Genomic DNA, 27362 nt, shown 5'->3' on the forward strand with positions numbered 1-27362 from the left:
TCCACGCTCATGCGCTGTCACGCTTGAAAATCGGGAACTGTGACCATATGGGTAACTGCTCCTCCTGAAAGCAATACGTCTTCAGCAGCGCACACCCCGAGAAATACAGTACACTCACAACTTTCCACGTCACCTTGAGCGCGGGACGAGCAGACACGTCCACCATATACTTCCTCATCCGCGCAAACTTCTCGCTGCTAGCATATTCCTCCCACACCTTCCTGCCCTCTCCGGCGGGATACTTCCCGATGTCGTGCTCGAGGCACATCAGGGCGCGCACGAGGAACGGGACCGCTGCGATTTCCGCCATCGACCACTCCCCGAACACGAACCCGCCCTCGCTGCCCGTCGGCTCGTCCGCGAAGCGGCGCTGCACCCCGACGAGCTCGTCCTGGTACTGCGCGAGAGCGTCGAGGAGCGCTTGCGGGTGCTCTCCCCTGAACAGCACGGCTTCGAAAGCCTTGGCGAAGCCGGCCTCGAAGCGCGAGATGAACGCGCGGACGCGCGCGCGCGCGACGATGTCCGCGGGGAAGAGGTTCGCGGCCGGGAGCGCGTCGGCGAGGAACTCGAGGATGGGCAGGGACTCGTTCATGCGAATCGTGCTAGCGGGGAGGTCTGCGGGCGAGCAGCCTTCGGGGACGTCGAAGGCGATCGCCGGGACCTGGGGGAGGAGCTGGTTGAGCGCAATCATCTGGCGTGAAGTGCCGCGAAACGTACGAGGCCGGTAGGGCTGAGGTTGCGCGTGTACCACTCTGGCCGGGGGACGAACAAATCGACGGGGTGGACCGTGTAGTTCGCGTTGATTTGCTCGAGCGCGAGCCAGACCCTGTGACCGAAGCGAGATACCTGATCGGGGCCTTCTATTCAGCGGACAGAGGGCATAGAATGAAGTGACGCATATTCCTGAGTGCTCACCTCAGCGTTATAGAAGATGATTCGGGGTGAAGACGGTGACATCGTTGGAAGGCGCGATTGACGAGCAGAGCAGGGCTGAGTGTGGTCAAAGGCGTGTGCCCATCGATGTAGTCCTTTTATATGGTACATGGACTCGTGAGTCGTGAAGGGGCACGCTGCTTCAAACACGCCTGTGCCAAGTGTGTCGCGTGATCCACGCACAGCCCGTCGCGCGCACCACGCCGCGCGCGGTCTCGGCCCGCTGGCGGGCGTACCTCGATCATCTCCCGTCGCGACATCTCGTCGGACATTCTACTTACCCTGCACCGCCTGGACGCCACTCCGACAGTAACCATCCCTCTCCCATCTTCTTACTCGCTGCCGTGCCGCCCTACAATGTTCAGGTGCGGAGGCAATTTATTGTGCGCGCGGCGCGCGGCATCCCACTTGCCTCAACCTACGCTCGCTGGACAGTTGCTCCCGCTCCCACTTATATGTACCTGCTCGTCCACGTCGCCTCGCCCCCAGTCTTCAACCTCTCATCTCCAAGCGCAGTCGTGAGGTCCACCGCGTGTTTATTGCAGCTACTATCGCTCACAAGGCGTGCATTGATGAATCGAAGAAGATCTAGGGGGATCCTGGCCTGGATTGAGCTTGCAGACGCAACTTTATAATGGTGGAATACTGACCATTCACAGTCGTCTCCGCGTTGGATCCCTCGCTCCGCAACCAGGTCCTAGCCTGCTCCCAATGGATGCCCCAGATCTCCGCCAGGGAGTTCATGTCCCCCACTCGAGTGACTCCACCACCACCTTTTCGCTTTGATCTCCTGCAAGAGGCCATTGTCCATCGTGAGGTCGTCGACTTCCTCAGTCGCTAGTCCTTGAACCTCTTCCTCGGCTGCAACGATAGGACAGCTGTGCGCGAGCACGATGAGGTGCAGATGCGAAAACGCGCCCAGGAGATGCCTTACGACCTCGCTGCGCGTCCACTCACACTGCACCTCCGTAGCCTGTGAAGTGCTCTGGTAGACGCGTGGGATCTCTGGACGTTCCATCGCCGTCGTCCCTACGACGCGAACGCCTATGAGCTCGAGCCAGCGGAGCACCGACGCTTCCTGTGCGATCTACTTCTAGATCGGGGCCGCGGGCTTGTCGTCGGGTTTGTCGAGGATGAGACGCTTGATCGGAGTCAGGCGTCCTGAGAGTGGTAACATGAGCAAGACATCGAATCTCATGGGATCTGAAAAACCGTACCGAAGACGTGCTACAGTCCTTTTCACTCGACAGCGGGGCACAGTACCTCCGCATCCACGTGGACGTACATTCTGTATATTCTGCTACGTCTGCTTCGTTAGCCTACATGACGAACAAATGACTGGACATACCTTTGAGCAGCGGGTACGATCCGCGAAACCTCGCATGTCGGGCTCTGCCCTACGTACGCTTCGTTGTCCAGTCTTGGATGCATGCCTTCGGTTCGCGTTATCCCATCATCGTTACGTCCATCTAGCTCTAGTACACGTCTCAAGTTGGTTAACAAAGTAACGAGTTATTTGGAACTTGGGTAATCGACAATGCCGGTGCTATTCAATAATGGAGGTCAAACGGGAGCACGAAAGATGCGAGAACGGAACGAGACCGGTGATCAGGAACCCAAGGGGCACTGGGCACCCAAGAGTGAATGCGCAGCAGACAACGTGGAGAGACTCACATGAAACTTCAAAATGCCTGTGGTACTCCCTGACCACGTATCCACTAACAAATACTTCATACCTCCTTGCTGAAGCGTCACCCTTGAAGCTTCAGACCCCTCCCAGACCAACACCCACCCAGGGACCTCGCCGAACGTGGGGCGTTCATCATGGGATGTGTATAGGATATGTGGAGATCCTGGAGATGGGTGTTGCGACCGAGGATCCATCGTACCAAAAAGATAGGTGCGGCGAGGATGGAAAAGATGGGAGATGAGCCGGAGCATGTGCAGGTAAGCACGAGAACAGTACACAAGCATCTCTGGGTATGAGAATGCGAAATGGCTCATGGTGTGCGCAAAAATTGGGGGCGAACCGTCGCTCACCAGTACCACTGACATCTACAAATTGTTCGCCTGTCTGACCGACTAGGAGCTCATCATGTCTGTATAGTCCATTTCGTTTCCCTAGACAAGCTACACGGTCAACGGCCAAGAGCACGGGAAACCAAACCTGAAGGGGGTAGACAAGGCCAGCATGGGGCCCAGAGGTCTGGAGTGTGTGCCGGTAGACATACTTGATGCTCGGCATGTAGACGGTCGTATATCGTTGAGAGCGTAAGAAGGACAGATGGGATGCGGGAAGATGATGGTCGAGATTCAAACGCTGTCGCGAGTGGCGATGGGCCCGCGCGGCCCGGAATCCAGGCTTGCTCCCACCTGCAGTTGACTTTGGCAGACATGCTTGACAACAGTCATCGTGTCAACCGACTTTCAGTCTCCTTGGTCAGTACCATAGCCGGTTTCGCCGGTTTCTCCGTAAATCACACAATTCTCATCAAATTTGAATGCATATGGCTGCATGCAGTTGGGAACGTTCTTTTTCCTCTGGAGCCGGCTCTGGAGCCGGAGCCGGAGCCATCACATGATTTGCCGGGGAGCTGCCGGAAAAGCGCCTGGAGCCGGAGCCGCTTGAAGCGCCCGGAGCCGGAGCCGCAGTCGTTGCTGAAGCCGGAGCCGTTGGAGGCGCTCGGAGCCGCTGGAGACGCTTGGAGCCGGAGCCAGAGACGACGAAGTACGCCTTTCCCTGCCTCTCCCCCTTGCTCTCCCCTCGATGTTATATACCCTGCCCTCTTTTGCTCTGCTCTCACTCATCCTCGCCCTCTCCTCATCCTCCACGTGCACTCCTCAGCCTCCTGCTCGCAGTTGCTTGGCTTCCCTCTCAACGCGTCCCCGCCCTCGGTCTTTGGTGAGTCTTATCTTTTGATGAGTAATGGTTATACTTGAATGCTTATAGTACCATGCGGGTGGCAGTAATTTGAGCGTCATAGTACGCACTGGAGTTGTGTAAAGCAACCCTGGCTGGCCGCTCTGAAACCTCACGTGCCTCCTGAGTCCTCGCAAACCACTGCCGGCCACGATCACAACACCGACACCACACGAGGATGGCCGTCTGGACCTCCTCAGGATGGAGATCAGAATCTGGGGCCGCAATGATGTACCGCGGCCCTTGTTTTGGTGAGTCCTCTACTCCGCTCTCTTGCACTCCCAACACCCACCTCCTCTCCCCTTGCTTCACCCGTGCGGCCTGCCACCGCCCTCGACCTCCTAGTCCACGTCGCCCACCACCTCCTCCACGTCCTCCGCTGCTGCATCGCCCACTTCCGCCTGTGTCGCCCACCTCCGCCGCCACATTGCAACCCTCCATGTCGCCCACCACCACCTCCTCTGCCTCCTCCCGGCCCTCCACATCTCCGCCCCCGTCGTGGCCCCCCACCTCGCCCACCTCCTCTGCCTCATTCTGGCCCTCGTCCCGGCCCTTCACCTCCTCCCGAGAGCCCTCCGCGTCACCCTCCTGCCCCCGCGTTGCCCGCATCTGCGTTGCCCGTGTCGCCCATCTCTCCGCCGCATTGCGACCCTCCGCGTCGCCCTCCTCCTCCTCTACCCGCGTCGTCCTCCTCCGTACCGCCCTGCTCCGCGTCACCCACCTCTGCGTCCGCACGGCCCTCCCTCTTGTCCATATCGTCCCAGTTCTCCGCTTCACCCTCCCCGGCCCACGACGCCTCCGCCCGTGTCTCCCTTCTCCGTGTCGCGCGCCCATTGCCGTGTCGCGTGCCCTCCTCCGCGTCCTCGCCTGCTCGCGTCGCCCACCTCCGCCTGTTCCCTCCGCCGCCTCTGCCTCCTCCCGACCCTTCTCATTGCCCTCCACCTCCTCCCGGCCCTCCGCGTCACCCACCTCCATGGCGTCCCGGCCCTCCGCCCACACTGCCCTCCGCCCACCTCGCCCACCACCTTCTCCGCCTCATCTCGGCGCTCCACGTCCCCCTCGTCCTCTGCCCTCCGCTTCCTCCTCCGTCTCATCCCGGCCCTCCGCCTCCTACAGCAAGCCCTCCATGTCGTCCTCCTCTGCCTCCCCCACGTCAGCGTCGCCCACATCCGCCCGCGCCGTCACCCTACTCTACCTCATTGCGGCCCTCCGCGTCGCCCCCCTCTGCTCTCGTGCATGTCCCGCTTGATCGCGCGAGCATGTCCTACCCGGGTTTTGCATGCTCGTTCGACTCGCGCGTGTGGCACCGCGTTCCACTGCACTGGCTTCCCTGCCTTGCCCCCTCCGCGTCGTCCTCCTTCAATCTCGCATGTGTTGCCCTCCATCGAGCAAGCGCGGTGTGCTCTGCCCGCTGTGGTATGCCACCTTGCCACCCATCTTGTTCTCGTCCTCCGCTTCCACCTGCTCCGCTGTTGCCACCACGGAGTAGTGTAATAATAAATATATTTTTATTACATTCTGTGGGTTAATCATGCAGGAACATACAAGAAAGTGCAGTAGGCAACGGTGAGCATGACTGGGGGAACGGTGAGCTCGCTGTTGGAGGTTGCACCATGCACCGGTGCATGGGGCCACAGGCACCAGCATCTAGGGTGGTGCAAGGGGATTGCGTGGCGTGTGAGGTCGTCAAGACTGGTGCAAACGAGTGTGCCTTTGTCAGTGTATTATGTGTAGTCCTGGGCTGCCCCACCACTGTCCCTGTTTGAGCATATAGCCGACACTGCTAAAAGTCAAACCTTTAATCAGTCACTACAAGCGGGTGACTTTCAAAAGTACTCCAGAGCCTTTAAGAGCAGAGAGGGGACCAGTGTGGAGTTCTGCCCCTCTTACCTTCTCTCTCTCGTCTCTAGTCGTCCAGTTGGTACCCCCGCCCAATCTTGCCCCCACACCGTCCGCTGACTGCGGAGGGTTGAACGGACACCGTCCAGGTTGGGAGCACAGAGCAAGGTGTGTGGTAGTGGGTGGTTGTGATTGTGTATCGGCACTAACAAATGCAGCCCTAGCAGTAGTAGCACCTCACTAGCCTTGTCATATGGCAGCATCAGACAGGATCCCGTGCAAGATTGAAGCCGAAACTGGTGTGCGGTGCAAGAGAGGCGCAGGCAAACACTGCACCCGAGGCCTCTGCACAGAGTGTTGCGTCAACAAAGCCTCATGGGTCCCTCCAGACGGCTGCAGTCTTAGATACCACATCCAAGAGCATCGGAAGAAGCTGACGGCTGGAGGCAACCCCACCGAGTCCACAGCCGATACATCACGTGTCACCACCACTACGTCTTCTTCATTATCAGCTCCTCTGGCACCCCTACCATCAGCTTCCAATTCTACTCAGTCTGCTTCCTTCCCTCTTCCTTCTCAGACTCCCACCGTTCCCAACACATCCCCATCAGCTGAGCCCCTATCTTTGCACTCAAATCCTGTTTCCTTGCCGTGGACACAAGCATCTCTCTCCCAATCCCTTCTATATCACGATCAAGCTCAAGCTGCGGCCGAAGAGCAAGTGCGCGCCAGACAAGTCTCTCTGACAGCTGCTGAGGCTAAGCGTTATACAATCAAATTTCATATATTTGGAAAAGTGAGCTCCTGTTTCATGTTTCATTGTGTGCTATCTATCTTAACTTGCTTGATACAACACTAGGAGAACGCACTCCCCAGTATCCGAACTCATAGGTTGCCACATCCCAGCTTTATTCTCGCTGAGCATGTACCCGGACTTCTCGGCGACTTAGGCTTTTCTGATCACCTGCCACCCGAGTTACAGCATACCGCTACCTGCTTTATCTTCAACAGGGCAAACTCTTGTTGGGAATCTGTTGGCTTGTACGCCGGTCTTGATCATAAAGACTACCCCGAAGGCCAGGTTTGCATAGTAGGCCTCTTAGTGAACCCTTGGCGCTGCAAGCAACTTCCAACATTTGCCGTTCTTCCTCCACCTCCTCGTCCTCGATCTGGCTTGAAGCGCCCTCATGCATCTTCTCCCATCTCTTCCCCATCCTCATCTCCCATCCCTAAGCGGATGCACCTAGACTCGGTCTCAGAAGGGGTAAGCCTTCTCATCACTCATTGTCACTGCCATTGCAATACTAAGCTTTCTGCATGGCCTAGACGGCAGAGGATCCTAAACAACAGAAGAACTTCCCTTCAGATTACTATTTCGTCGAGGTCTGGAACTTCATCCGTGCCGTGGATAGCTACTCGCTGTCAAACGGAGGCCGGCAAGACACCTCTCGAATTCATTACCACCGCAAGATTCTCAATGAACGGTTCCATCCTGCCGTTTGCGCATATTCCACGTTGAACAAAATGAAAGTTGCTATTCGGCGCGGGAACCCTGAGATATGGGAGAAGTATCTCCGCTCTTCAGACACCTTTAGGCAGTATAAGAAGGAAGTGGAGATTTCAGGTGCTCTAGTAAGCCCTCATCTCCCTTGGCCGTCCTCAGAGTCTGCTATTGTCTGTGAGCTCCCCCCTCATTTTGCTCATATGATCCAAATCCATTCTGCTCCTTCTGACATGGCCACTACTCTCTCCGACCTCTTTCCCTTGGAGCTCTCGTTTCCACATGATTTCTTGGACAATTTTTTTGATTTATCTCTCTCGCTTCTCCCGTCTATTCTGATTGAGTCCGATACTAGTCCTGAACTTCTCCAGTCTGATTCTGGTATATCCTCCAACACGTCTACCACCCCGTTCACTAATACTTCTGAATTAATGCGTTCTGGTATTACAGCAGATGTCGATACTTTTCCAGTCCCCCATCCTCTGCCCGTTGAAGCTAATGGTTCTCTTGTCTTTACTAACTCAGATGCGGTTCTTACGCCCACCATCGATCTACATACAACTTTGGATGTGTCCCTCACTACAAACATCTATAACCCATCTACTACTGGCCCTCTAGTTTCTCTGCAGTCAGCCAACCTTGTCCAGTCTCATGATATTCTGGAGAGGTTCTTGCAAGGGACCGACCACATAGACAGCACACTCTACTACTTCGATGATGCCCCTACTACTCCTGGCCTTTACTAGAAACCGGTAGTACTAAGTTAATACTCAGCCTAATTTTCATGCACGCATACTCACTCACGTTCTCATGTGGAGCTTGGCGGAGTTGGGGGCAATTGTGAGCCGCCGCGCGAACCAATCCTTTGAGACCTGCCACCAGCGCTCCTGGTCGGGGTCGAGTTCCATCAAGCGGGCTGCCTCCTGACCGATGCTAGGGATGTTGTGGATATGGAGAACAGCACCCACTGCGTCATCGGCACCAAGAGGCATCTCAGCCTCAGATGACTGAGGGCTGTCGTCGATCTGTGCAGGGGTTGGCAACACCGCAGCTGATGGGAGATCGGTGGCGGGAGGATTCGGGGACGATGGGCGAGGGGTGTTGGAGGCGAGCAGGTTGTTCTTGGCAACGGCGGATACCGTGAGTGTGTTGCCTGTAGAATCAGTCCCTTCGATGAGGGCGCTGACGGCCGTCCAGTAGCGAGACATGTCGCCGAGAGCCTCGAGGAACGGCCCGCGGTATTGCGCGAAGTTGCGTTCCTCGATGAGACCGCCGTAGAATACATAGGCATAGTTAAGGAATTGCTAAGAAACAGGATGAGAACGAGCTCCAAACAGTGGAACATGCAACTTACCGAAGGTACTCAAGAGCTACTGGCGAGCTTGTTGGTGGCCACGCAGCGTGACGAGGCGACTCCAGAAGATGGTAGAATGCATGGGACCATAACCTAATGATTAGGTTGTACTTCTGCGGGACGTTCTCGAGAGAGGCGGGCACCGTGGGCGCAAGCGTGAGAGCGTCGGAGCGAACATCTCGCGGATGCATTCCGTGAGTCTGATGAGTAGCATAAGCATAATGAGACCCCAAGCTGAGACGCAGATAGGATTACTTACTGCTGGTGCTCTGATACGAGCTTTCGCCACCGCTCAGACTCGCCCTCATCGGTTGTACTCGCGAGAGCGTTGTTGCTCGCGCGTCCCTTGATCAATACCCCCCCGCGATCCACGCTCACCATCCTCTGCCCTGTCCCGATCCTTGTCGCTACCCAACAGCCTGGTCTCCAAGCCACTGATCGTTCGGTAAACCTCCTTCAGTTTTCGAGAGAAGGCGTTCGCGCTAGAGGCGCTGTCCTCGGACCTCTGGCCCGCGGGATTTGAGGAGTCGAAAAGAGCGGATGATGCAGAAGAGGAGTCGGTGGCGGAGGAGAGGGTGAATTTGGAAGATATGGATGAATGGGCATACGAAGCGGAGGAGGTTGAAGACGCGGAGACCCAGTCTCCTGAAGACTTGGGTGTAGGGGTTGGGCGACCGCTCGGCAATGGGGTGACAGTGGCGTTATGTCGGTTCTGCGCAGAGAACTGAACCGCATCGTGCTTGCGAGGATCGAAGAGCTGTCGGTGTTCGACGAGGTTGCGGGCGGCCTGAGAGGACTGGTGCATGCGGGAGACTCGCGGTGAATGAGAACTCGATGCGGCATCGGACATCGCGTCGGGCTCGGCAGTGACATGGGGGGCAGTCTTGCGGACCGAGTCGGTGTTGGGATCGTAGAGCTTACCGGGACTGCCGTTGGCAGCAGGGCGCGCGTGCGGGCCGCGTGGGGAGGATGAGGAAATCTTAAGCCGTCGCGAGAAGTCGTCTGGATCGGCCTCGTATTGTGGGGAGCCTTCCGAAATAACGATGCTCGGGTTGGGCATGGGGGGGGGGGGGGCGCAGTGGCATGTAGTCGCCGCGGTGAGGTGGGGTGGGCCGATGAGGCTCTTGGTATTGAAGACGACGGATGGGTTGGACGTTCTAGACGGTGCGCCGCGTTTTACTGCGTGTTGATGACAAGAAACGCCGCGTAACGGCCGTGGACTAGTTCATGCGTCACTGCACGTCTCCGAGGCTGTACTCACTTGCATGAGCGGCGACGACGGGGGTTCAGACACAGAGGAGCGCGAGAGGCGCGGTGGAGGAAGTATGGCGGCGCGAGACTTCTGGAGTGAGGAGGTCGCGAGGCGGGCATGCGTTAAGCCGGAGCCTTTCGAGAAGGCGACTCGAGTCGGTGGAGAAAGCGGGCTGGAAACGCGATCAGCGCGCGGCCGTGAAAGAGTACTCGGACGGGACGGGGAAGAGCGGAGGCTGGCGCAGCCGTAGTGGCCATGGGGACAGAACGCGGTAGGGTGGTGGAAAGCACTCACATGGGATTGTGAACTGGTCCGGTCGCTTGTTGACCGGCCCAGGTGGCATCACGCGCGTGTTGAATGGGACGCGGTCGAGCGCGAATGCTGCGAATTGTGAGGGAGGGCGCGGCGCAGGCAGGGCCGGACGGCAAGTTATACTTGGCGGAAAAGGTGGGATCGTACAGGCGCTGTATTGCAAAAGAGGCGGGGCGATGAGGGCGGGGAGACGAAAACCATGGTCATCGGTGTAGGGGGGAGGGGAGAGCTATGAAGGAGGAGAGAGAGGCAGAGATCGCGCGCAGAGGAACTGGCGTCGGAGCGCGTGCGTGGGCGCTGCTTAGTCAGCGTCCGCGCGGGGTCAAAGGCGCGTCTCGTACGCGTCTCTTCCTTTGGACGCGTACCACTTATGACCCCCGCACCTGCGCAGACTAGGGCCCAGTCTGTTGTCATGACGGGCATCTGCTACCAAAGAGGCCCAGTGCCTCGGGGGGTGGGTGCCCGGCCGCGGGGGGCTGATGGTGGGGGCGTTCCCCTCGAGGAGACTTTGGAGGGGTCTCCTCGAGTAACTTCAAACCCTTATGTTGAACTCGGTAAGTCTGCCATTCTTTCGACGTTCCGGATACCTGTCTAACTTGGATACAGTGTATTTTCCCGCACCAGGGCATCGGCGGCAGTCCAGTCGACGGACTGCCGTGCGTTCCGACTTGTCCTTGTACGTCTTGGGACGCGTTTTAACGCGTCTGAACGTTTCTGCTTCCGATCTAACGCGCTACGTTATGCAGGCACACCCTTGACTCATGCAAGTCGTCCGGCATCTCAAGACCCAACAACTCGTCATTGAGGAGGCCGTTATCTGTTGCAGGGTTGCGTGAAGGCTACGAACTCAGGTGAGTTCGTTCTTACTACATGCCTGCTTTAGGCTCGTCCCCCTCCCCGCCATTTTGTCAGGCTCCCTAGGCCTGTCGTCGGCCGACTGCGCCTATGGAGAAGTGCGCCTGGCGCTTTCGATTTGCTGCAACGTTAGTCAAGCCCCCACGTTTGCTCGCTTCGCCCACCTCTCGTCACCGCCACGAATTGAGGCTTCGTATGCCTGCTGCTTCAACATCTGCGTGCTGTAAGTTTATCCTACCCCTGAGCCCCCGGCGACCCACTCATCGTCCTCTTCTCCGGCTGTATCCCTCGCCTTGCCGCTCGTCCACAATCCGTGCGTTATTGGTACTCTGGGCATGCTCTCCGCGCCACCCACGGCTCTGCACACAGCTCCCACTGGCGACCGGACCCCGCGCTCCCACCCCTACGCCTCCTCCTCTTTCGCCTCCTCCTCCGGCTCCGACTCCGACTCCGAGGAAGACGAGTCCATCTTCTCCTACTGCTCCTCCTCCGATGCGGCGAGTGCAGGTGCATCCGCCCCCGCCGACGACAGATACAAAACGCGTATCACTAGTGTCCTCGCCTGGAGAGACGGGTTCGCGAAAGCCCTCGACACGGACGTCGACATGCCCCCAGGTACGCTCCTCCCCGCCCCTCTGTCCGTCGATGCAGCCACTCACCAGTGGCTCCAGCATTACTCTCCTCCACACGCTCTCACTCATCCTCGTGCAGGTGCAAAGCGGATGACGATCCTGTCTTCGACTCCGACGACGATATGGTAAGCGCACTTCTTCTTCCAACACCGCTCCGCCGTCCGCTCACCTCGTGCCCCCGCCTCGCAGTTGTCACAGTCGTCCAAGAGTTTGCGCTCGCAGCCGCTACTGGAGAGCATGTCACCAAGCTGGCCGCCTGCAAAGCGTACGCCGGTCCTGTTCCAAGGTCGTTTCGTGCAGAAATACAAGCCTACCTGTCAAGTTAATGTTGGTGAGCTTCGCCCATGACGCTCAGTCATCCGCCCTTGCCAATCATCTTGTAGGCTCTTCGCCCCATTCACATGTTTGCAGAAGAGTGAAGAATGGTTGCGGCGGGGCTGCAAGGCTCTTTTTGATACTACTAAGTTGCAAATAGTAGTATCAAACAGAGCCTTCAGGTGCACACATCCATCTCAGCCATATAAGTGAGTTGTGTTGTTACTTTCGTCCATCTTCAGTGTTGACGTGATATCTCGCCGTCTATGGGCGCCTATTTTCACCACCACAGCGCGACTCGATTGGACGTTCTTTGCAATGCATATTACAGTAGCACTTGTATGCTTGGTGGACATTAATGTTATTAGACTGCTTTTCGTCGTCTTTCCATCCCACTTGAGTCAATGAGAGATTTGCTTAGTCAGCTGAAATCGAACTTCCAGCACGCTGTGCGCCATTGACCGGGCCCTTGGAGCTTCCGTCTCATGTTCACCAACAGCCCTCTGCCCCCTTCGGCATATCTCCCCGCATTCCCTGGAGTTCTATGGGTTATGTGTGATCCACCTCCCCCCATATCCAAGGCTCAAATCAAGAAAGAAAAGGAGAGAAAGAAGAATGAGAGGCATAAGGCACAGCGTCTTCGCCAGCAGGCCAAGCTGAGGCAGCAGGAGCATTTACCTCCGGTGAGTCATCCTTTCACTGCTGTATGAAACCCCCATAACATGCAATTGCACTAGGTGCCTGCCCAACAGGAGTGGGAGGTCCACCCTCCTTCCCCAGGGAAGAAGAAGTCGATACCCTCTTTGGTGAGTGCTCTCAGAGGTATCTATCTGCATTTGGGACCAAGACCCTTACACACCAACCCATGGAGCTTCTCAAACCAGAGTTTGATGTCCCTCCTGTTCCTCGTGAGCTGCGCCGAGGTTGCAAGAATGTGACAATGCCTCGGTCTCTCCAGGTCAGAATAGACCGTGCCCGCGAAAAGGGACGAAAGCACGCCGAGCGTGTCCGTAACCAGTCGCCGACTTTCATTCTTAGCAAAACCCTTGAGCAGCTCGAGTGTGACTGCAAAAATGCCTGTAAGAAAGGCCAGTCAGCCCAGTTCAAGGACGAAAACGGAGACCCCATCACGCTGGTCGGACCTTTCCCCTCCGACAAACGTCTCCCTTTCTCGGCGACCTACAAGGACTGTAATGGGAAGACAGTGGCTGTATACTTTGGTGTTAGCAGGAGGAGCAACCCACAGGTGAGTTAAGTCGTTTACGTTGTTAGCATGTCATCTGAATGCTGTATTAGAACAACTCGACCGCCACTCATGAGCTTCATTCACCTCAGCTCGACATCTCCTTACAGTACACAGAAGACCGCACCACTCAGCATCTTCATGAGGTCCGTCGAGATCCTGAGATGCGAACTTTGCTCAGAAACGACGGTATTCCTGTTCGTGCTTATGCCTTATACTGCCATTCTGCGCTAACATACATTCAGGAACACATGCAGTTTGCCTACCAAGCAGGTGTGCAGGACATGGCTGCCGTCGTCCCACCTACACCCGACGGCGACGGTGCTTGCAATTCCAGCCGCCATCCAGCTCCGGTAGACAGGCTGAGCTCTCACATCATGGAATATGAACGCCATGACAAGATCTCAATCCTGGGGCTGACGAACTCAGACGAACTTCATAAGAAGTGCGAACGGTGTGGGAACTACCATTTTTGCCAGAACTGGCCTGTGCAAGGCAAACCGCACGGGGTGAGTGGTTTGCTTCCCATTATTTCTCACCTTTCTAATCGGCCCTGGTCAGCCTATGTGTCCTAGCCAAGACACGTATGCCTCCAACGCCCAAATCAATCAAACCCCACAGGGCAAGGCCCGCAACCGTGCAGTTCTTGATTACTATGACGACAGTGCTGAGCTCACCGCCTTCCTCGCGGGCCTGTTTGAAGTCTCTTTCCCCGAGGTTTTCGAGCAGTATCAGGACGCTTTCCTCGCTGGCGCGTGGTTTGAGGCTAACGACCCTGGTCCGTGGCTCAACCGTGCGGTTGTGTGGAAGCTAGACGTCGGACTTCACTATGATGGTGGTGATGGTGGCCCCACTGTCACCTTTCCAGTCGGCTTCTTCATTGGCGGCCACATGCAGGTTCCTCAGCTTGGCAATGCGGTCTTTGAGTGAGTCCCGCATATACAAATTTCTCAGTATCTAATGTTTTCACTCAGATACCTTGCCGGACATGTCCTGATCATGTACGCTGGGAAGATTGCCCACAAGGTCACTCCCTGGGTACCAGCCAAGGAGGTCCAACGTTTCGACGGTACCTGGTGCAAGCTGCCTTCTTGCCTCACGCCTGGGCGTATCAGCGGTGTGTACTTCAACAAGACCTTTGGCCTCAAGTTTTACAAGGGCAAGCCACACGGCTTTTACAAAAAGTATCCAAAGCACCAACAGAACTTCACTAACAAGAACACCAAGGGTCTCTGCAACTGCGGCTGGTCTGGTGCAGAAGGCTGTCAGCATACATCTGTGTTTTGTGTCCACTGTGGCTGGAATGGCTGTGATCGGGATGTATCATTGTAGAGTATATTCTTACCTATACCAGAAGCGTCCAACCTGATACCTCATGGCTGCTCCCTACCCACACTCGACACAATGCGTCTTCCACAGCGGCACAAGCAAGCTCACGGGTCAGGGTACGCTCGGGTTCGGCGCTTGAAACGACGGGTCAGTCACGTGTAATGGCCCGAGTCGGCGCTCACGCGCATGGGTGCACATGGCTTGCCCAGAGTCGCGACTCACGACTTCTCCGACCCCCTTCCCGCCTCTGTTCCTCTATTCCTCCTTCCTCTTTGGCGACCACGTCCGCATCACCGAGCCCCGTCGCCCTCAACACCAAGCCGTCGACCGCACCGAGGCAGAGGAGTTCCAGTTCCGCGGGCGACAACGGCCGACTTTGACGAGTATGACCGCGCTGCCCGCCCACTCGTGCACGGCGACTTGGACTGGCGCAGCACTCCCAGATCGCATGCAGGGATGGAGGATGACGGGCGGGTGTGGAAGGACCGGCGGACAAGCCTGAGTGCGCAGGGGTGGGCCGCCACCTTGTGAGTATCTCGTGCCTTCTGTGAACTCTTTCGGCGTTCACGTGCATGCCCGGACGGTGTAGGGCTGGACGTGGACGGGAACGCGCTCGGGTGGTGAGTCTCTCGCCTTCCGTGACCTCTTTCGGCGCTCACAATCGGACGGTGTAGGACGGGCACGCGCTCGCCGTGGCCTCGTACGTGCTCGACGCGAGGCTGGAGAACCGACCGTTCTCGGCCGTGGCCCACGCCCTCTCCTTCAACGTTCAACCTTCGCGAGCACCACTCCGTCTCCCCTGCCCAGCACCTCCCGCTCTGGGAGCCGAGCGACGTGATGGACGAGGGCGCGCTGAACGCGTGCTGCCCCCGCTCCTTCTCGGATGCGTACACTGTCCAGCACACCGGGCGCGCGCGGCGGGAGGCGCAAGGTGCACATGCGGAGACGGAGTGCATGGCGAACAGGGAGGAGGAGGGGGCCGAGGTGCGGGCGTGGGTCGCGGAGATCTTGGCGGAGACAGCGGCGAAGGGCGACGACGATGAAACCATGGACCTGGACGTTGAACTGGACGACTACTACGACCAAGTGGCACGTATCGACCGCGTGCGCCGACAGGTCCAGGACGAGCTCGACATGGACGTCGACGAGCTCATTGACGCTGTCTCGAGTGAGGACGACGACGAGCACGAGCCGGAGCGTGGTGAGCCCAACGGACTCGGACATCGACATTGAGCGGACGTGTTCTGGGAGGTAATGTACTTTCCTCCGTCCGCGCTCCTTTGCTGACCCGTTTCTCCCCCATGCGCGTTCTGATCCCTCCCTTCGTCCTCCTCTGCTGTCTCGTCCTCTTCCCTCTCCGCTTCTCTTCTCCCTCGTTATCCCCTCCGCACGCTGCACGCACGCACAGACCCCCGCACGATACGCCCAGGCCTGGCGCGCGTACGCTTTTTAAGGCCACGTCCGCCCCTGGGGTGGCCTCATCGTCCTCGTCCGCGTCCAGATCCCGCTAGCGGGCGGCGGCACGAGCGGCAGCGCCCTCCCCACTGTCTACCGTGGGTACGTCGTCGGCGGGCACACGCTCGTCGTCGTCTGTCGGCACGCGACCGCAAGCGGAGTGGTGCGGCGGCGGCGGGCTGGAGAGGGTGTGGAGAAGGGCGAGGTGCAGGGGAGATGGGGTCCTCGAGGCCACTCTCGATGCGGTTCGCGAGAGGACCTGGAGACCGACGCACGTGAGCGGCGTGCACACAGGTGAGCCCCGTCGCCTTCACCTTCTGATGTGTATGCGAGATGGCGATTGCATACGTCAGAACGAGCTGCATCGGCAGGTCCTCGCTGCCGCGCTCTCGGCCTGTGCCCGCGCTTCCAGCGCGCACGCGTCCGCCGCCACCGTGACGTCTGCGAGTGGGAGCGCAAGCACCTCCAGGCGCGCATATGCCACGCCGTCTTGACGTCGGCCGCAGCGAGGAGCAGGGGGACTTCGAGATCCGCCTCACGCTCATGCTTGTCATCATCGTCACTGTAATACGAGATGAGGAAGCATAGACACGAGCTTCGCCTTGGCCCTTCGCCTTGTCTTGAGGTGCGTTCATCTTGTCATCCTCCATGCCGCCCTCCTTTGTGCCCATGCCGCCCTCGACCACCTGAGCCTGACGGTGTTCCCACATGTCCACCTCCCTCACCACCCTCGTCCCCACGCTCGCCATTACCTGCACGCCGATGCGGGCTGCCACGAGGCGAACTGCGCGACACGGGCACACTTCACGCGGGACCTCCCCACCGCAACAAACACCTGCAGACTATGTTGTATACTAATACTTACTATTCATAACCCCCACACGATGCTAGTACAGTACCCACGTGTATCTGCGGGTGAGGGTACGGGTAGCCCTCTGACGACCCGCATGTTGATCCCTGTCATGAGGGCGCCCACTGCACACTATCTCCTATCCCAGTGGATTAATTTATAAAAACTACAGCTTTACAGCATTAGCAATAGGGTTTTGACCTGAGGCTGCCAGCTCTGCACAAATGAGTCTGTTCCTGAGGGTGATCATCTCGTCTAGATAAAAGTCATACTTCTCCTCCTTCATCTCTCGAACTATGGCTTGAAAACCCCCAAACCAAGCATTAGTCATCTCTGCAGCAGACGAGTTGAACCGCCACTTGTCTCCGTCACGAAGTTCAGGCCAACGAGCGGCATTGCAGTGGGTGTTGCAGAATGCGTCTGATTCCTTGTGCTTGGTTTTGGCGTGAAATGCGTCTACTGGAAAAGCACATTTGTCGAAGTGTGAAACCCTGTTTGCTTGGAGGTGCTTTCGTAAGGAACATGCGTTGTCGTAAAAGATAACCGCTGGGACAACTTCAGGTTTCGGAAACAGCTTCTCAAGGAAAATCTATTGATGTTTGTTAGCGTCGAGGGTTACCATAAGAATAAATCTCAATGACACTGCACCTGAGCACCATGAGGGGCTTCTGAACCATAAAAGGTAGCTCGACCTAGAATGACACCGCAGCAAGCAACCACCAGTTGTTCATTGTGGGTACGGCGGCGACCAAAACGTGCACGTGGGGCTTTGTTGCCTTCGTCAGGCTTCGATGGGCAGTGTTGGTCACCTCCAACAGCTTCTTCGGCATCTGCATTCATCCTTTGCTCCTCCTCTGTCTCCATTATATCCTCGCACTCCCCATCAGCGTCCACCTCTACTAACTCCGGTGTTGTCTCATTAGTGTCTTCGTCGGCCTCTATTGTGGTGCTTCCAGTTTTGCGAAGCCGTCTTCTAAGTACAAAGTAAGCTGATGGTTGGTATATCTTCTCCAAACGTCGATGGTCCTCTTTGGAGCAAGTCTTGAAGCCATCTGTTCGGGGCTGGTCGCATACCAGAACCACACAGATCTGGTTATATCTTTCATGTGCCGTGCAAAAGTGGTCTCTCTGGGTAGGCAGTGGTCTCTTGCAGTCCTTGATTCCGCAACAGGGCCTCCCAATAGTAACACCGTCCATTACCACCGCTCGGATGTAAACTTATAGCATATTTAGTAGAAGTCATCAACCATCCTGGAAGTGCGGCACAACTCACAGATGTTCCCGTGCACATCACGTGTTTCCCAACTGCATCTCAAGCACCTATGTCCCCAATTCTCTCTGCCAGGCCCTGCTAGTCTCCTTGTCCGCGCCTGCAGTACACTGTCTAACCGTACAGCCTGAGTGCCATCATTGCTGAGCTTCAATACATCTCCTCGCTCCTGGTGATCTTTTAGAAGTGCAGAGAGAAAAAAGGCATCTGAGACAAATTTTGGAGTGAGCGGAGGCTTATTGCTTGTCCAGCTAGATGGAAATGTGGAGATGGCAGCTGCATGTTCTGCGTTGTATATTCTGGAGTTGTTGCTGAATGAGACACTGCAACATACCAGTCAGTCACTACTATAAAGTGTGCACATGTTTCTAACAGACCATGCAGCAGAGGCAGAATTTGCAAATCGCTCACAAAGAGACACTTCAATATATTCGTGTGTGGCAATTTGGATAACCCGGGGAGACTTTTGAAGATAGTACACCCGGTCATGTGTTGCAGGATCCACATAGTAGTCTGGGTAGTAGCTGATGCGACAATCTATAAGGCATTGGGGGACTTAGGTTAATAGGGGAACCAGTGCCAGTTAGTAGTATATGCTATACTGACTGGGGCAGTGTGTGCTATACCGGACTGCGGGAACAGGGCCATGCTCTCGAGAATGATACACCACATGAACAGGGCTGGAGTTTGCTAGCCTGAAAGGCTGGCCTGCTAAGTGAGATGTTGTATATTTGCAGGATTTATTAAGGCAGACATCTGTTGGAGGATGCATATGATATACACCTGTCATGTACAGGAATCAGATTGTGACAATTTGGATTGATACGGAACTGCCATGCCCTTACCAATGCCATTTGGAGCACCGTATTTGATTATAATGCTCACCAACTCAGTGGATGGAGTGGTATTTGAGCCTTCTTCCTTCCAAAGTAGGGGAGAAAGTCTTGGCCAAGAATAGTTGAAGGTTTTAACAGGTATCTGCAATGCAGAGGCAAAGAAACCACTGATATCTAGGGGTAGATATGGAGGAGGATGGGATATAGGAGTAGATGTTGACCAGGATAGATAGTGACCGAAGTGTGATACGAGCTGGACAAGGATATCAAGAGACTTGATTGTGAATGCTTCCGCAATACAAGAGTCTTGGTTGATCACCTCACAGAGGGAGGCCAAACGAAGCAGGGACATTGCAAGATGTGATGTTGTCAAGACTTGATAGTAAGAGACAGGGAAAGTCACAGCTAAGGTCTAGGAGATCCTTGGGTGGAGAAGAGGTGTAATCAAAGTGCGATCATGATATTCACGTGGTTGGCTGAAATCTCATGGCACGTGGAACGAGAGGTACGTGCCAATTCCTACATATAGTGTGGCTGGCACACATGGCTGCAGTCCACATCTGGGTCACCATCCAGTACCCTTCCAAACCTGTGCGCACCACAATCAGGGCTGTTGACAATGCACAAAGCATGACTCCAGACAACCTCTCAGCACTGACTGGCCAAATCGGGAGTCCACAAACTCTCTACAAGAGGATGTGTTGGCCGCACGGAAACAGCACACAGCAGGTAGAGTAATTACATTTCGTGAGGTGGACCTGGAACTCCCCTCACTCCTCGTCGCAGCTGACTCCATGATGGCGTGCAGCGTGCGGGCGCCTGGAGGTGCTCGCACTCCTGCCTGCGGACATCATGGCGGTGGCGAACGTGTGCACGCTGGAGGCACGGGCGCAGGCGGAGAGCGCGGTGGCAAGGATGTGCAGATGCAGCTTGGTCCGGTGTGGGGGATGGGATGCGGCGCGAGCAGATGTGGATCTGCAAGACAGAGTGGGTGTGCAGCGCACTGCTGCGAATGTTCCCCAATGTCAAGGGAGGCAGGATACCGGGGGGTGGAGGGCGGTCGTGGCAACTCGACGGTCGCTGTCACGTGCCGCTAAGGCGCCAGCGAGTGTACGCCTGCTGGCGGCGCGGGTCGTGCGGGGGAGACGGCATTCGTGCAAGGAAGAGGTAGCCGCAGTCGTCCATCGCGTGCCCATACGCCTCTCCGCCATTACAAGGCAACATGTCTGTTATGCAGGTTGGTGCCTACAGCACGCGATGACAGGGATGCCGAACTCACTGAACAAAGAGTTGCACTCGTCATCGTGCAGCTTCCGCCAGCCCTCAACTCCCCCACCTTCAGCAGTGTGCCTCCCACCGGCCGCACCGCACGTACGTGTGCGAGAGCTCATTCTCGGGGGATCCAGCTCGATCTCGACAAGCGGCTCGTGCAGGTTGCATGGCGGGAATTGCTTGATGATGTACACCCCTGGGAGGGACTCATTGAATCTCAATGGTTGGATTGACGTGACAGTGGAAATTGACATACCTGCGCTCGGCACGCCAGTGCTCGAACCTTACCGCACCTGCCCAGCGTGTGCTAGCAGGTGATGGAGGAGCATCCGTGCTCACGAGTGTGTGCAGGTGCTGGGGACACAATGCCTTCCTGGCCACGCACGCGGGCAGTCAACGGACATGCCCTCGAGTGGGGCTATATGCGTGGTTGCAGAGGCGCGCCGCCAGACGAGGATCGAACATGACAAACACCACTATTGCAGACTCCATGAGAAGCTAATGAGGGGGCGACAAAGGGGGCACGGTGAGACCCAGGGGTGTGGGAGGTCGAGGGAGAGAGGAGAAGGAGAAGACGTACGTGACTACGTCATGCGTGGACGGTGGCTCGGCACACGTGACCAACCCGTGGATGCAAGCGCATAACCCGCGCATACCCGGCGGGCCGGGGCCGGGTGGCCGTTCTGCACACGAAATCGGTCAGCGCACCCATCACACCCAAGTGAGCACTCACCTCGATCCAAAGTGCAACACAGCTGCAGGTGGCAGAGGGAACGGGTGCAAGTGTGTGGTCACAGTGAGCCCAGTACCGCCCTCAGCCCCCCTGCACACACGAGAAGGACGGGGAGAAGCAGGATGATACATGCCATATAGGCGTGGGTGGCAGGTAGCCCAGTGGCGGGAAAGGGCAGGAGGTTGGTTGAGGGAAGAGTGGGGCAGGCAGGGCTAGGGTGGTGTGTGTGAGTGCGGGGCAGGGTGCGGGGAGGATGGTGACGATGATAGCTGAGAAGGGGGCCATGATATGTACTACGATGACGAAAAAGCCAAGCAGCCAAATTTCTCAAATTCTCTGCATTTTTTTCCTTTTTCTCGGCGCCTGGAAAACGGAAGAAAACGGGGAGCCGCTCGGCTAAAACGACTTTTCTCCGATTTCTCGCTTAGCCAGCTCCAGAGCCGGCTCCAGGAGAAAATTCACTTTCTCATGCAGTTGGATACCTCAAGGAACGGGTTTGTCGTGCCAACCCTCGATGCGCCAAGGAAGAGTCTAGAGATCGCATCTGTAATCGAATCTACCAACATACGACTCGAAATACTGGCATCGTCGTGACGCTACTCAAAGACTGCGGCTCAAATTATGTTTTGTCTCGTCGGTGAGTACGAGGTTTTGTATTTCATGCGAGACTGATGACTGACGAACATTGGGTGCCTGAGGCATACACCATGAAGTTCGCTTGTATCGTACGCAGTCGAGCACTCATGAGCCAGGCCGTCAGAAGGCCGCTTCGGCATAGTCCTCGCAGTAGCCAGGACCCGACAGCACCAGGCCTCAGCATGATCAGTCACGAAACTCGCTGCGAATGGCTTCCGTCCGGCAGGAATCGTCGCCGGTACGTGAGTGTCAACGGGTCTGCAGTGACTCGATCCCCGTAAATGCTGTGGCTTACGTACCCTTGGGTCAAGGTCGGAATGAGGAAATCTGTTGCTGCAGCTTCGATCGACAAAATGGTATATATACTGCTGCAAAAACGAGCCTTCAGCAGTAGCGAACCACAGTAACCTCGTCATGGCCACCCCTCGCATCGCTATCATCGGGGCCGGACCCGCTGGTCTCGTCCTCCACCTCACCCTCGTCAAACGCGGCGTCCCCTCCACCCTCTACGAGCGCGACGCAAGCCCGTCCGCCCGCATCCACCTCGGCGGCACTCTCGACCTCCGCTGGGCGTACGGCCAACGCGCACTCTACGAGAACGGCCTCGAGGCCGCCTTCAATGCCGTCTCCCGCCCCGAAGGCGACGAGACCCGTGTTTGCGGCAAGGACGGCCACGTCCTCCTAGAGATCCTCGGCGCCCGCGACGTGCGCCCCGAAGACCTCAGCCCCGAGGTGGACCGCCGCGCGCTGCGGCAGATCATCCTCGACGCCGTCCCCGCCGACTCTGTCAAGTGGGGCCACGCACTCACCTCCGTCACCCCGCACGGCGACGGCACCCACACCCTCTCGTTCGCGAACGGGCACACCGCGGTCGTCGACGTCCTCGCCGGCGCAGACGGCGCTGCGTCGCGCATCCGCCCGCTCGTCACCCCCGCGCAGTGCTACTACGCGGGGATCACCGGTGCGGAGGTCGTCATCACGCCGGACGTCGTCGACCGCCCCAACATGGCGGACGCGCGCGCGCTCGTGGGGAACGGGACGGCGTGCGCGATGCAGGACGGCAAGATGCTCATCGCGCAGCGGAACAGCGACGGGCGCGTGCGGACGTACGCCTGGTTCCGCGGCCCAGAGGACTGGCCGCTCCCGTCGGACGCGGCGGAGGCGCGGGCGGTGCTGCTGGAGAAGTTCGAGGGGTGGGCACCGGTGCTCCGCAAGCTCATCGAGCACGGTGCGGACGATGCTATCTACCGCCGGCCGCTGTACATGCTCCCGCCGGGGCTGCGGTGGGAGCACGTCGACGGGGTGACGGTCATTGGGGACGCGGCGCATGTCATGACGCCGTTTGCTGGGATGGGGGCGAACGTGTCGATGCTGGATGGGCTGGAGATGGGGTTGGCGATCGCAGAGGCGGTGAATGCAGGGGCGAGCAAGGAGGAGCGGGAGGCGGCGATCAAGAGGGCGGAGGAGAAGCTATTTGAGGAGAGCGCGAAGTGGACGGCCATTACTGCTGCCAACATGGAGAGCGCCATTGGGCCGGAGGCTCCGCATTCCACAGTGAAGTCTTTCAAAAAGTCGCGGGGACTGTAGGCACGAAGTATAGAGTCGATTACTATCACTGTCAGGGGCTTTGTAAAAATACACAAGTGTCTTCCGCAGCTATTCGAACAGTCGAGCCAAGTGCCCTATGATACAGCGGGCTGCAGCGAAGAATACATGTCCAAATGGCTCAGTTGAACGGGTTCGTGCTCATTCCAAGTCCGATCGAAGGCGTCAGCCTCTTCCTCTCAACGACCAGCGCAGACACCAACACATGGTCTGCCACCCCGTATCCATGAGGAAAGAGAGTGAGCGACGCCGATGCCCCGTCTCTCGGATTGGGCATTGACGTCTGGCAAGAAAACACGGCAACCATCGGCCCGGACGGCCGCCCCGACGCGTCCATGAAGTAGCACTGCCGCAGTTCATGTCCGCTCAGCTCCGGAAGCAATTGAAATGTGGGTGTACGCACATATCGCGCGGGAGCCTCGCGATGCCAGCACAGTGCATGCGCAGGATCGTCGTCCCAGCGCCATTGCCACAGGCGATCCTGGATGCACCGAGAGGCGCGTCAACGATGCGCCGCGCTGCGATGAGGATGGGCTTACGTCTGCCTTTCGACCCGCCGCCTTCGTCAACACCGAGTCGAGGGGCTTCTCGGTGCCGCGCATGTTCGCGACTGCGCGCTGCGTCGAGATGCCCATCCTATTCCCGCACCAAAAATAGCGTCGCGCGAGGTGGACAGAGACTGTCAGCGAGCGGCCCGAGCCACTCCGACACGCGCGCGTCGGACAAAGGAACGCGTACTCACTCGAACGACGCGACAAAGTCTCCGTCGACGCGGTACCTGCGCACGACGGTGATGAACGACGACGGGCAGAAGCAGTTCATGTGCACAGACACATGGTACTGCACCCGCGACGACGTGCTCGCGTAGACCGTCATCTCGCTGAAGCCCATCTGGAAGAACGTGAGCGTGACGTCCGCCGCGCCGTGCCGCCCAGGCAGCCCGCTGCTCTCCGTCCCGCTGCTGCTCCCTGTTCCCTGCGAGGATGGCGCGCGAGATGACGGGGGCCTTGTGGAGGGAGGGCGTGAGGGCGCGGTAGTGGTGGACGTCGTGCGCGAGCGCGGGTGGGCGTGGGAGGAGAAGTGTGGATTCAGCGGGCTGGGGCGTGTCGGGCGCGCCGTATGGCGGTCCTTAGGCGGAGGCTCCGGCGGTGCATCCATGGTGATGTCCACGTCTACATTCAGCGTGGGTAGCGTTGGCGGTGGTAGGTCTGTGAGGTTGGAGCTGGCGGCGCGACGACGGACCGCGCGCGGAGGCGTTGTGCCTTGGAGTGAGCTGGTCACTTGCGACGTCCGTTCGCGATCCCCGCGGTAAAACGTTTGGGCCGGCATGGCAAGAGGGAGGACGGGGAGAGGAGCAGGTAAGGCGGAATCCGGTGGCTGAGGGGGAGGCGGGAGAGGGATATGAACGCGGGGAAACGCCCGAACCATTCCGTTTATCTCGTGTTCATCTCCGAGGCGGTTTTCATGCGAGGCTCCCACGCTGCCAAGGCCACTTCTACGGCGCTCGCGGAAGGTGGGGAAGCTGCCCGGTCGTCTACAGTCCAGCCATGAGGGGCTACAGATGCCGTTTATAACCATGAGCGCGCGTGTCATAGAGTTCTTGTACACCCGCCTCGCGCGTTGACTGGTTCCTGTGGGCGGTGGACAACAGCGCTTCCGTCCTCGATGGGGCGCCGTTGAACTGCAGGTGGTCACTTCGGCCACCGCGTGCTTGATACAGGGATCGATGGCCACCACGAGCCGGGCAACCCGGATGTTCGGCTCCGTTCAGGTCAAGTACACTCGAATGAATGCGATGAGCTCGCCCCAGCGGTGCGCACTCCTGACGATAAGAGAACACTGTAAAGGTCCATGATGGAGGTTAAGTGACTATCCAGTCGGCGGATGCCAATGGGTGGCCACGAAGTACTCACGAGTCGTCCGTGACCGCCTAGAATTTTGAGTCCACGGCCATTTTCGAGGAGGTGGTCGTTATATATTGCATATTGTGCGCTGAACGAGAGGTGCGAGTCGTCTTGAAAACGATGTTAGACAGCACGATGGGGTTCTGATGGAGGCTCGAAGTTGTCGAAAGCACTTGAAGATTGTTGGAATGACGTGGAAACCTATGAGGACGTCTGATGAGAAGCGCCAGTCATAATAAGAAGGAGGTTCCCACGAATACTCGACGACTCACGCTGAATAGCAAACTGGCACTTCTTACCTCCTCCTCAAACGTTCCTCCACCCCCCTCATCTTCTTCCCATGGCCGCCAAAACCTTCGCAGCGTCTCTCACAACGCGTGCAATCCCTGAAAATGCCCGACCTCCACGCGCGTCCCGGAGAATCTTGTACGCAGCGAAGGAGACCACCGCCGCGACGGCACCCTGCAGCCGGTTCGAGGAATACTCAACAACGCAAACACTCGGCGAGCAAGACCCGTGAACTCACAAACACCACGATCGTGTCCATCGTCGCGTCAAATCCTGAAGGCTGCTCGTCGTCTTCGTCGCTCTCGGAATCCGTGTCAGAGCCCAGGTCTAGATCTGGCCCGCCCGGCATGTTGATGGCGTGTCCTTCGCGCGACGCTCTCCGCGAGGCAGTAGGGCGAGGGTGGAGATCCGGAGTAGGAGTCTTGACGGGGGCGAGGGGATGCTGCGTCTCCTTGAGGTCCGTATTGATATCCGACGGGACATGGGCTGGTGTGCCTTCGAGGCGGGAGCTCTCCCCTGGTGACCTCCATGTCGCAGTCGAAACCGGCGTTGGTTCTGGTCCACGGGTATTCCCTTGTCCTTCGGGCTCGCGCGGACGAACACTCTGAAGTTTGGTGAGTACTTGTTTGCTGTTGAGAATCAGCGGTTGAGTGTTGAGCTCGTCTATGAAGCCGGGGATGTGCAGTTCGAGAGCTAGGATCATGGGAAGTGTCATTCGAGGCGGAGGAGGGAAGGGTTGGACGTGAAGAGCCTCGTCTGCTGGTGCCGGCGATGTGGTGGGACTCCGTTCTTGTTGGTTTGCATCCACGACTTCGCTGTGACCCTCCTCCTGCAACGTGGGGCTCGTAGAGTCCTGGAACGAGGGCTCACCGGACACAGACTCCTCCGACGGGCCATACGAAGATTCCTCGAAGGAAGGCTCGTCGAACCAGGACTCTTCCTCATCTTCGTCTTCCACTTCTAGCGCGGAAAACCCGTTGCCTGTGGCCCATTCCCAAGTCTGGCCTTGTACGGCTTGGACGCACGGGTCCTCTTCTCCTAGTACGTTCGCCTCTTGGAGAACCGTTGTATCGACCCTGACCGCCGCGGCCGGTTTTTTGTCTGGAAATTGCTTCCATACCTGCGTCGTTGCTTCGACCCGCGACACCCACAGTGACATCTCGGTGTCGCGCGCAAACAGCACATCCCCTTCCTCCTGCCGCTTCTGATCTGCTTCGACGACCACTGCGTGCTGTGTGATTTGCGCCTCGGATAGTCTCCTTTGCGCCTCTTGCTTTGCCTGACCTCTGCGCTCTTCTGCGATACGTTGTTGGGGGCGTGTGCGCGGAGGGGATGACGTCCGCGACCGCACGGTACCGTGCCTAGTCCGCGCTCCGACGGCGATAGGACGAAAGCGACGTCCACCCGTGTCTTTCTCGCGTGTCAAAACTCGCGTCCGAGTTTCAAGCATGCGGAGTAGGTCGCGCGCGCTTCGTTGTTGCTGTTCTAGCTTTTCGAGGCGAAACTGGTGTCCAGAGTCGGCTATATGTACACATTATCGACACTATGCCCTCCATCCCTACCGTGTCATGATCTACTTACGAGTACCAATGAACCTTCGATCATGCTCCCGTCGCAAAGCCAGCTCCTCGGTGGTGGTGTCGAGGTACGCATGTATTCCACTGATCCTCTCAAGCACTTGCTCGAGCGCCAGGCCGCTCACCTCGCCACGACGGAGCTGTACGTGCTTACGGAGGTCGTTGGCTTCTTTCGAAACGCTCTTGTACTTGAGGTAGCTGACCGAGTACGCGTCGTTATGCGCCACACAGCATATAGAGCCTTCGCGGGGGAGCGGGGCAGAGCATCTGGAGACGTTGTCGGCAAGGAGAGCACGGCATCGAGTGCTCGGTGTGGGCGCAGGGGGTTTTCGACGTCCAGAGGAGGATGTCATGGTGGGTAGGGTGAGGAGAGATAGAGAGACAGCCAGTGGCGATAATCGTCGATACCCCCAAATATCCCCAATGGGATAGAGTTTGGCAGCAGACGATT

General features: G+C 57.7%; 9 protein-coding genes across 9 annotated transcripts; 3 read left to right on the forward strand and 6 right to left on the reverse strand.

Annotated features, from left to right (window-relative positions):
* Positions 1-7: 7 nt before the first annotated feature.
* On the reverse strand, positions 8-957 carry BXZ73DRAFT_80877 (thioredoxin-like protein; the record flags this gene model as incomplete). The annotated part of the gene is made up of 4 exons (XM_048023369.1): positions 8-64; positions 119-661; positions 718-846; positions 916-957. The coding sequence occupies 4 exons, from the start codon at positions 955-957 to the stop codon at positions 8-10; spliced, it is 771 nt and encodes a 256-aa protein (XP_047873532.1).
* Positions 958-1630: 673 nt separating this feature from the next.
* BXZ73DRAFT_80878 (uncharacterized protein) lies at positions 1631-4828 on the reverse strand (the record flags this gene model as incomplete). The annotated part of the gene is made up of 6 exons (XM_048023370.1): positions 1631-2011; positions 2608-2786; positions 2974-3032; positions 3165-3306; positions 3512-3625; positions 3925-4828. 6 exons carry the CDS (start codon positions 4826-4828, stop codon positions 1631-1633), a joined length of 1779 nt encoding a protein of 592 aa, XP_047873533.1.
* Positions 4829-7919: 3091 nt separating this feature from the next.
* On the reverse strand, positions 7920-9607 carry BXZ73DRAFT_80879 (uncharacterized protein; the record flags this gene model as incomplete). The annotated part of the gene is made up of 4 exons (XM_048023371.1): positions 7920-7935; positions 7998-8497; positions 8807-8826; positions 8926-9607. The coding sequence occupies 4 exons, from the start codon at positions 9605-9607 to the stop codon at positions 7920-7922; spliced, it is 1218 nt and encodes a 405-aa protein (XP_047873534.1).
* Positions 9608-10653: 1046 nt separating this feature from the next.
* BXZ73DRAFT_80880 (uncharacterized protein) lies at positions 10654-11727 on the forward strand (the record flags this gene model as incomplete). The annotated part of the gene is made up of 7 exons (XM_048023372.1): positions 10654-10665; positions 10718-10767; positions 10858-10962; positions 10995-11064; positions 11105-11189; positions 11336-11581; positions 11678-11727. The coding sequence occupies 7 exons, from the start codon at positions 10654-10656 to the stop codon at positions 11725-11727; spliced, it is 618 nt and encodes a 205-aa protein (XP_047873535.1).
* A 2113-nt stretch (positions 11728-13840) lies between these two features.
* Positions 13841-14284, forward strand: BXZ73DRAFT_6435 (uncharacterized protein; the record flags this gene model as incomplete). Its single annotated transcript, XM_048021767.1, has 2 exons — positions 13841-14082; positions 14131-14284. Coding segments are annotated over 2 exons (396 nt in total), but the record flags the coding sequence as incomplete, so codon positions are not given.
* Positions 14285-16956: 2672 nt separating this feature from the next.
* Positions 16957-18850, reverse strand: BXZ73DRAFT_53402 (uncharacterized protein; the record flags this gene model as incomplete). Its single annotated transcript, XM_048020996.1, has 5 exons — positions 16957-17298; positions 17439-17995; positions 18064-18371; positions 18438-18597; positions 18667-18850. The coding sequence occupies 5 exons, from the start codon at positions 18848-18850 to the stop codon at positions 16957-16959; spliced, it is 1551 nt and encodes a 516-aa protein (XP_047873537.1).
* Positions 18851-19979: 1129 nt separating this feature from the next.
* BXZ73DRAFT_80882 (uncharacterized protein) lies at positions 19980-21037 on the reverse strand (the record flags this gene model as incomplete). The annotated part of the gene is made up of 6 exons (XM_048023373.1): positions 19980-20122; positions 20176-20364; positions 20462-20541; positions 20749-20851; positions 20902-20923; positions 20978-21037. The coding sequence occupies 6 exons, from the start codon at positions 21035-21037 to the stop codon at positions 19980-19982; spliced, it is 597 nt and encodes a 198-aa protein (XP_047873538.1).
* Positions 21038-21951: 914 nt separating this feature from the next.
* Positions 21952-23124, forward strand: BXZ73DRAFT_80883 (monooxygenase FAD-binding protein; the record flags this gene model as incomplete). The annotated part of the gene is made up of 1 exon (XM_048023374.1): positions 21952-23124. One exon carries the CDS (start codon positions 21952-21954, stop codon positions 23122-23124), a length of 1173 nt encoding a protein of 390 aa, XP_047873539.1.
* A 3633-nt stretch (positions 23125-26757) lies between these two features.
* On the reverse strand, positions 26758-27210 carry BXZ73DRAFT_609 (uncharacterized protein; the record flags this gene model as incomplete). Its single annotated transcript, XM_048021714.1, has 2 exons — positions 26758-26855; positions 26916-27210. Coding segments are annotated over 2 exons (393 nt in total), but the record flags the coding sequence as incomplete, so codon positions are not given.
* Between the last annotated feature and the right edge of the window lie 152 nt (positions 27211-27362).

The sequence above is a fragment of the Epithele typhae genome, assembly GCF_022376455.1.
Source record: "Epithele typhae strain CBS 203.58 chromosome Unknown BXZ73scaffold_68, whole genome shotgun sequence".
NCBI classification, from domain to species: domain Eukaryota; kingdom Fungi; phylum Basidiomycota; class Agaricomycetes; order Polyporales; family Epitheliaceae; genus Epithele; species Epithele typhae.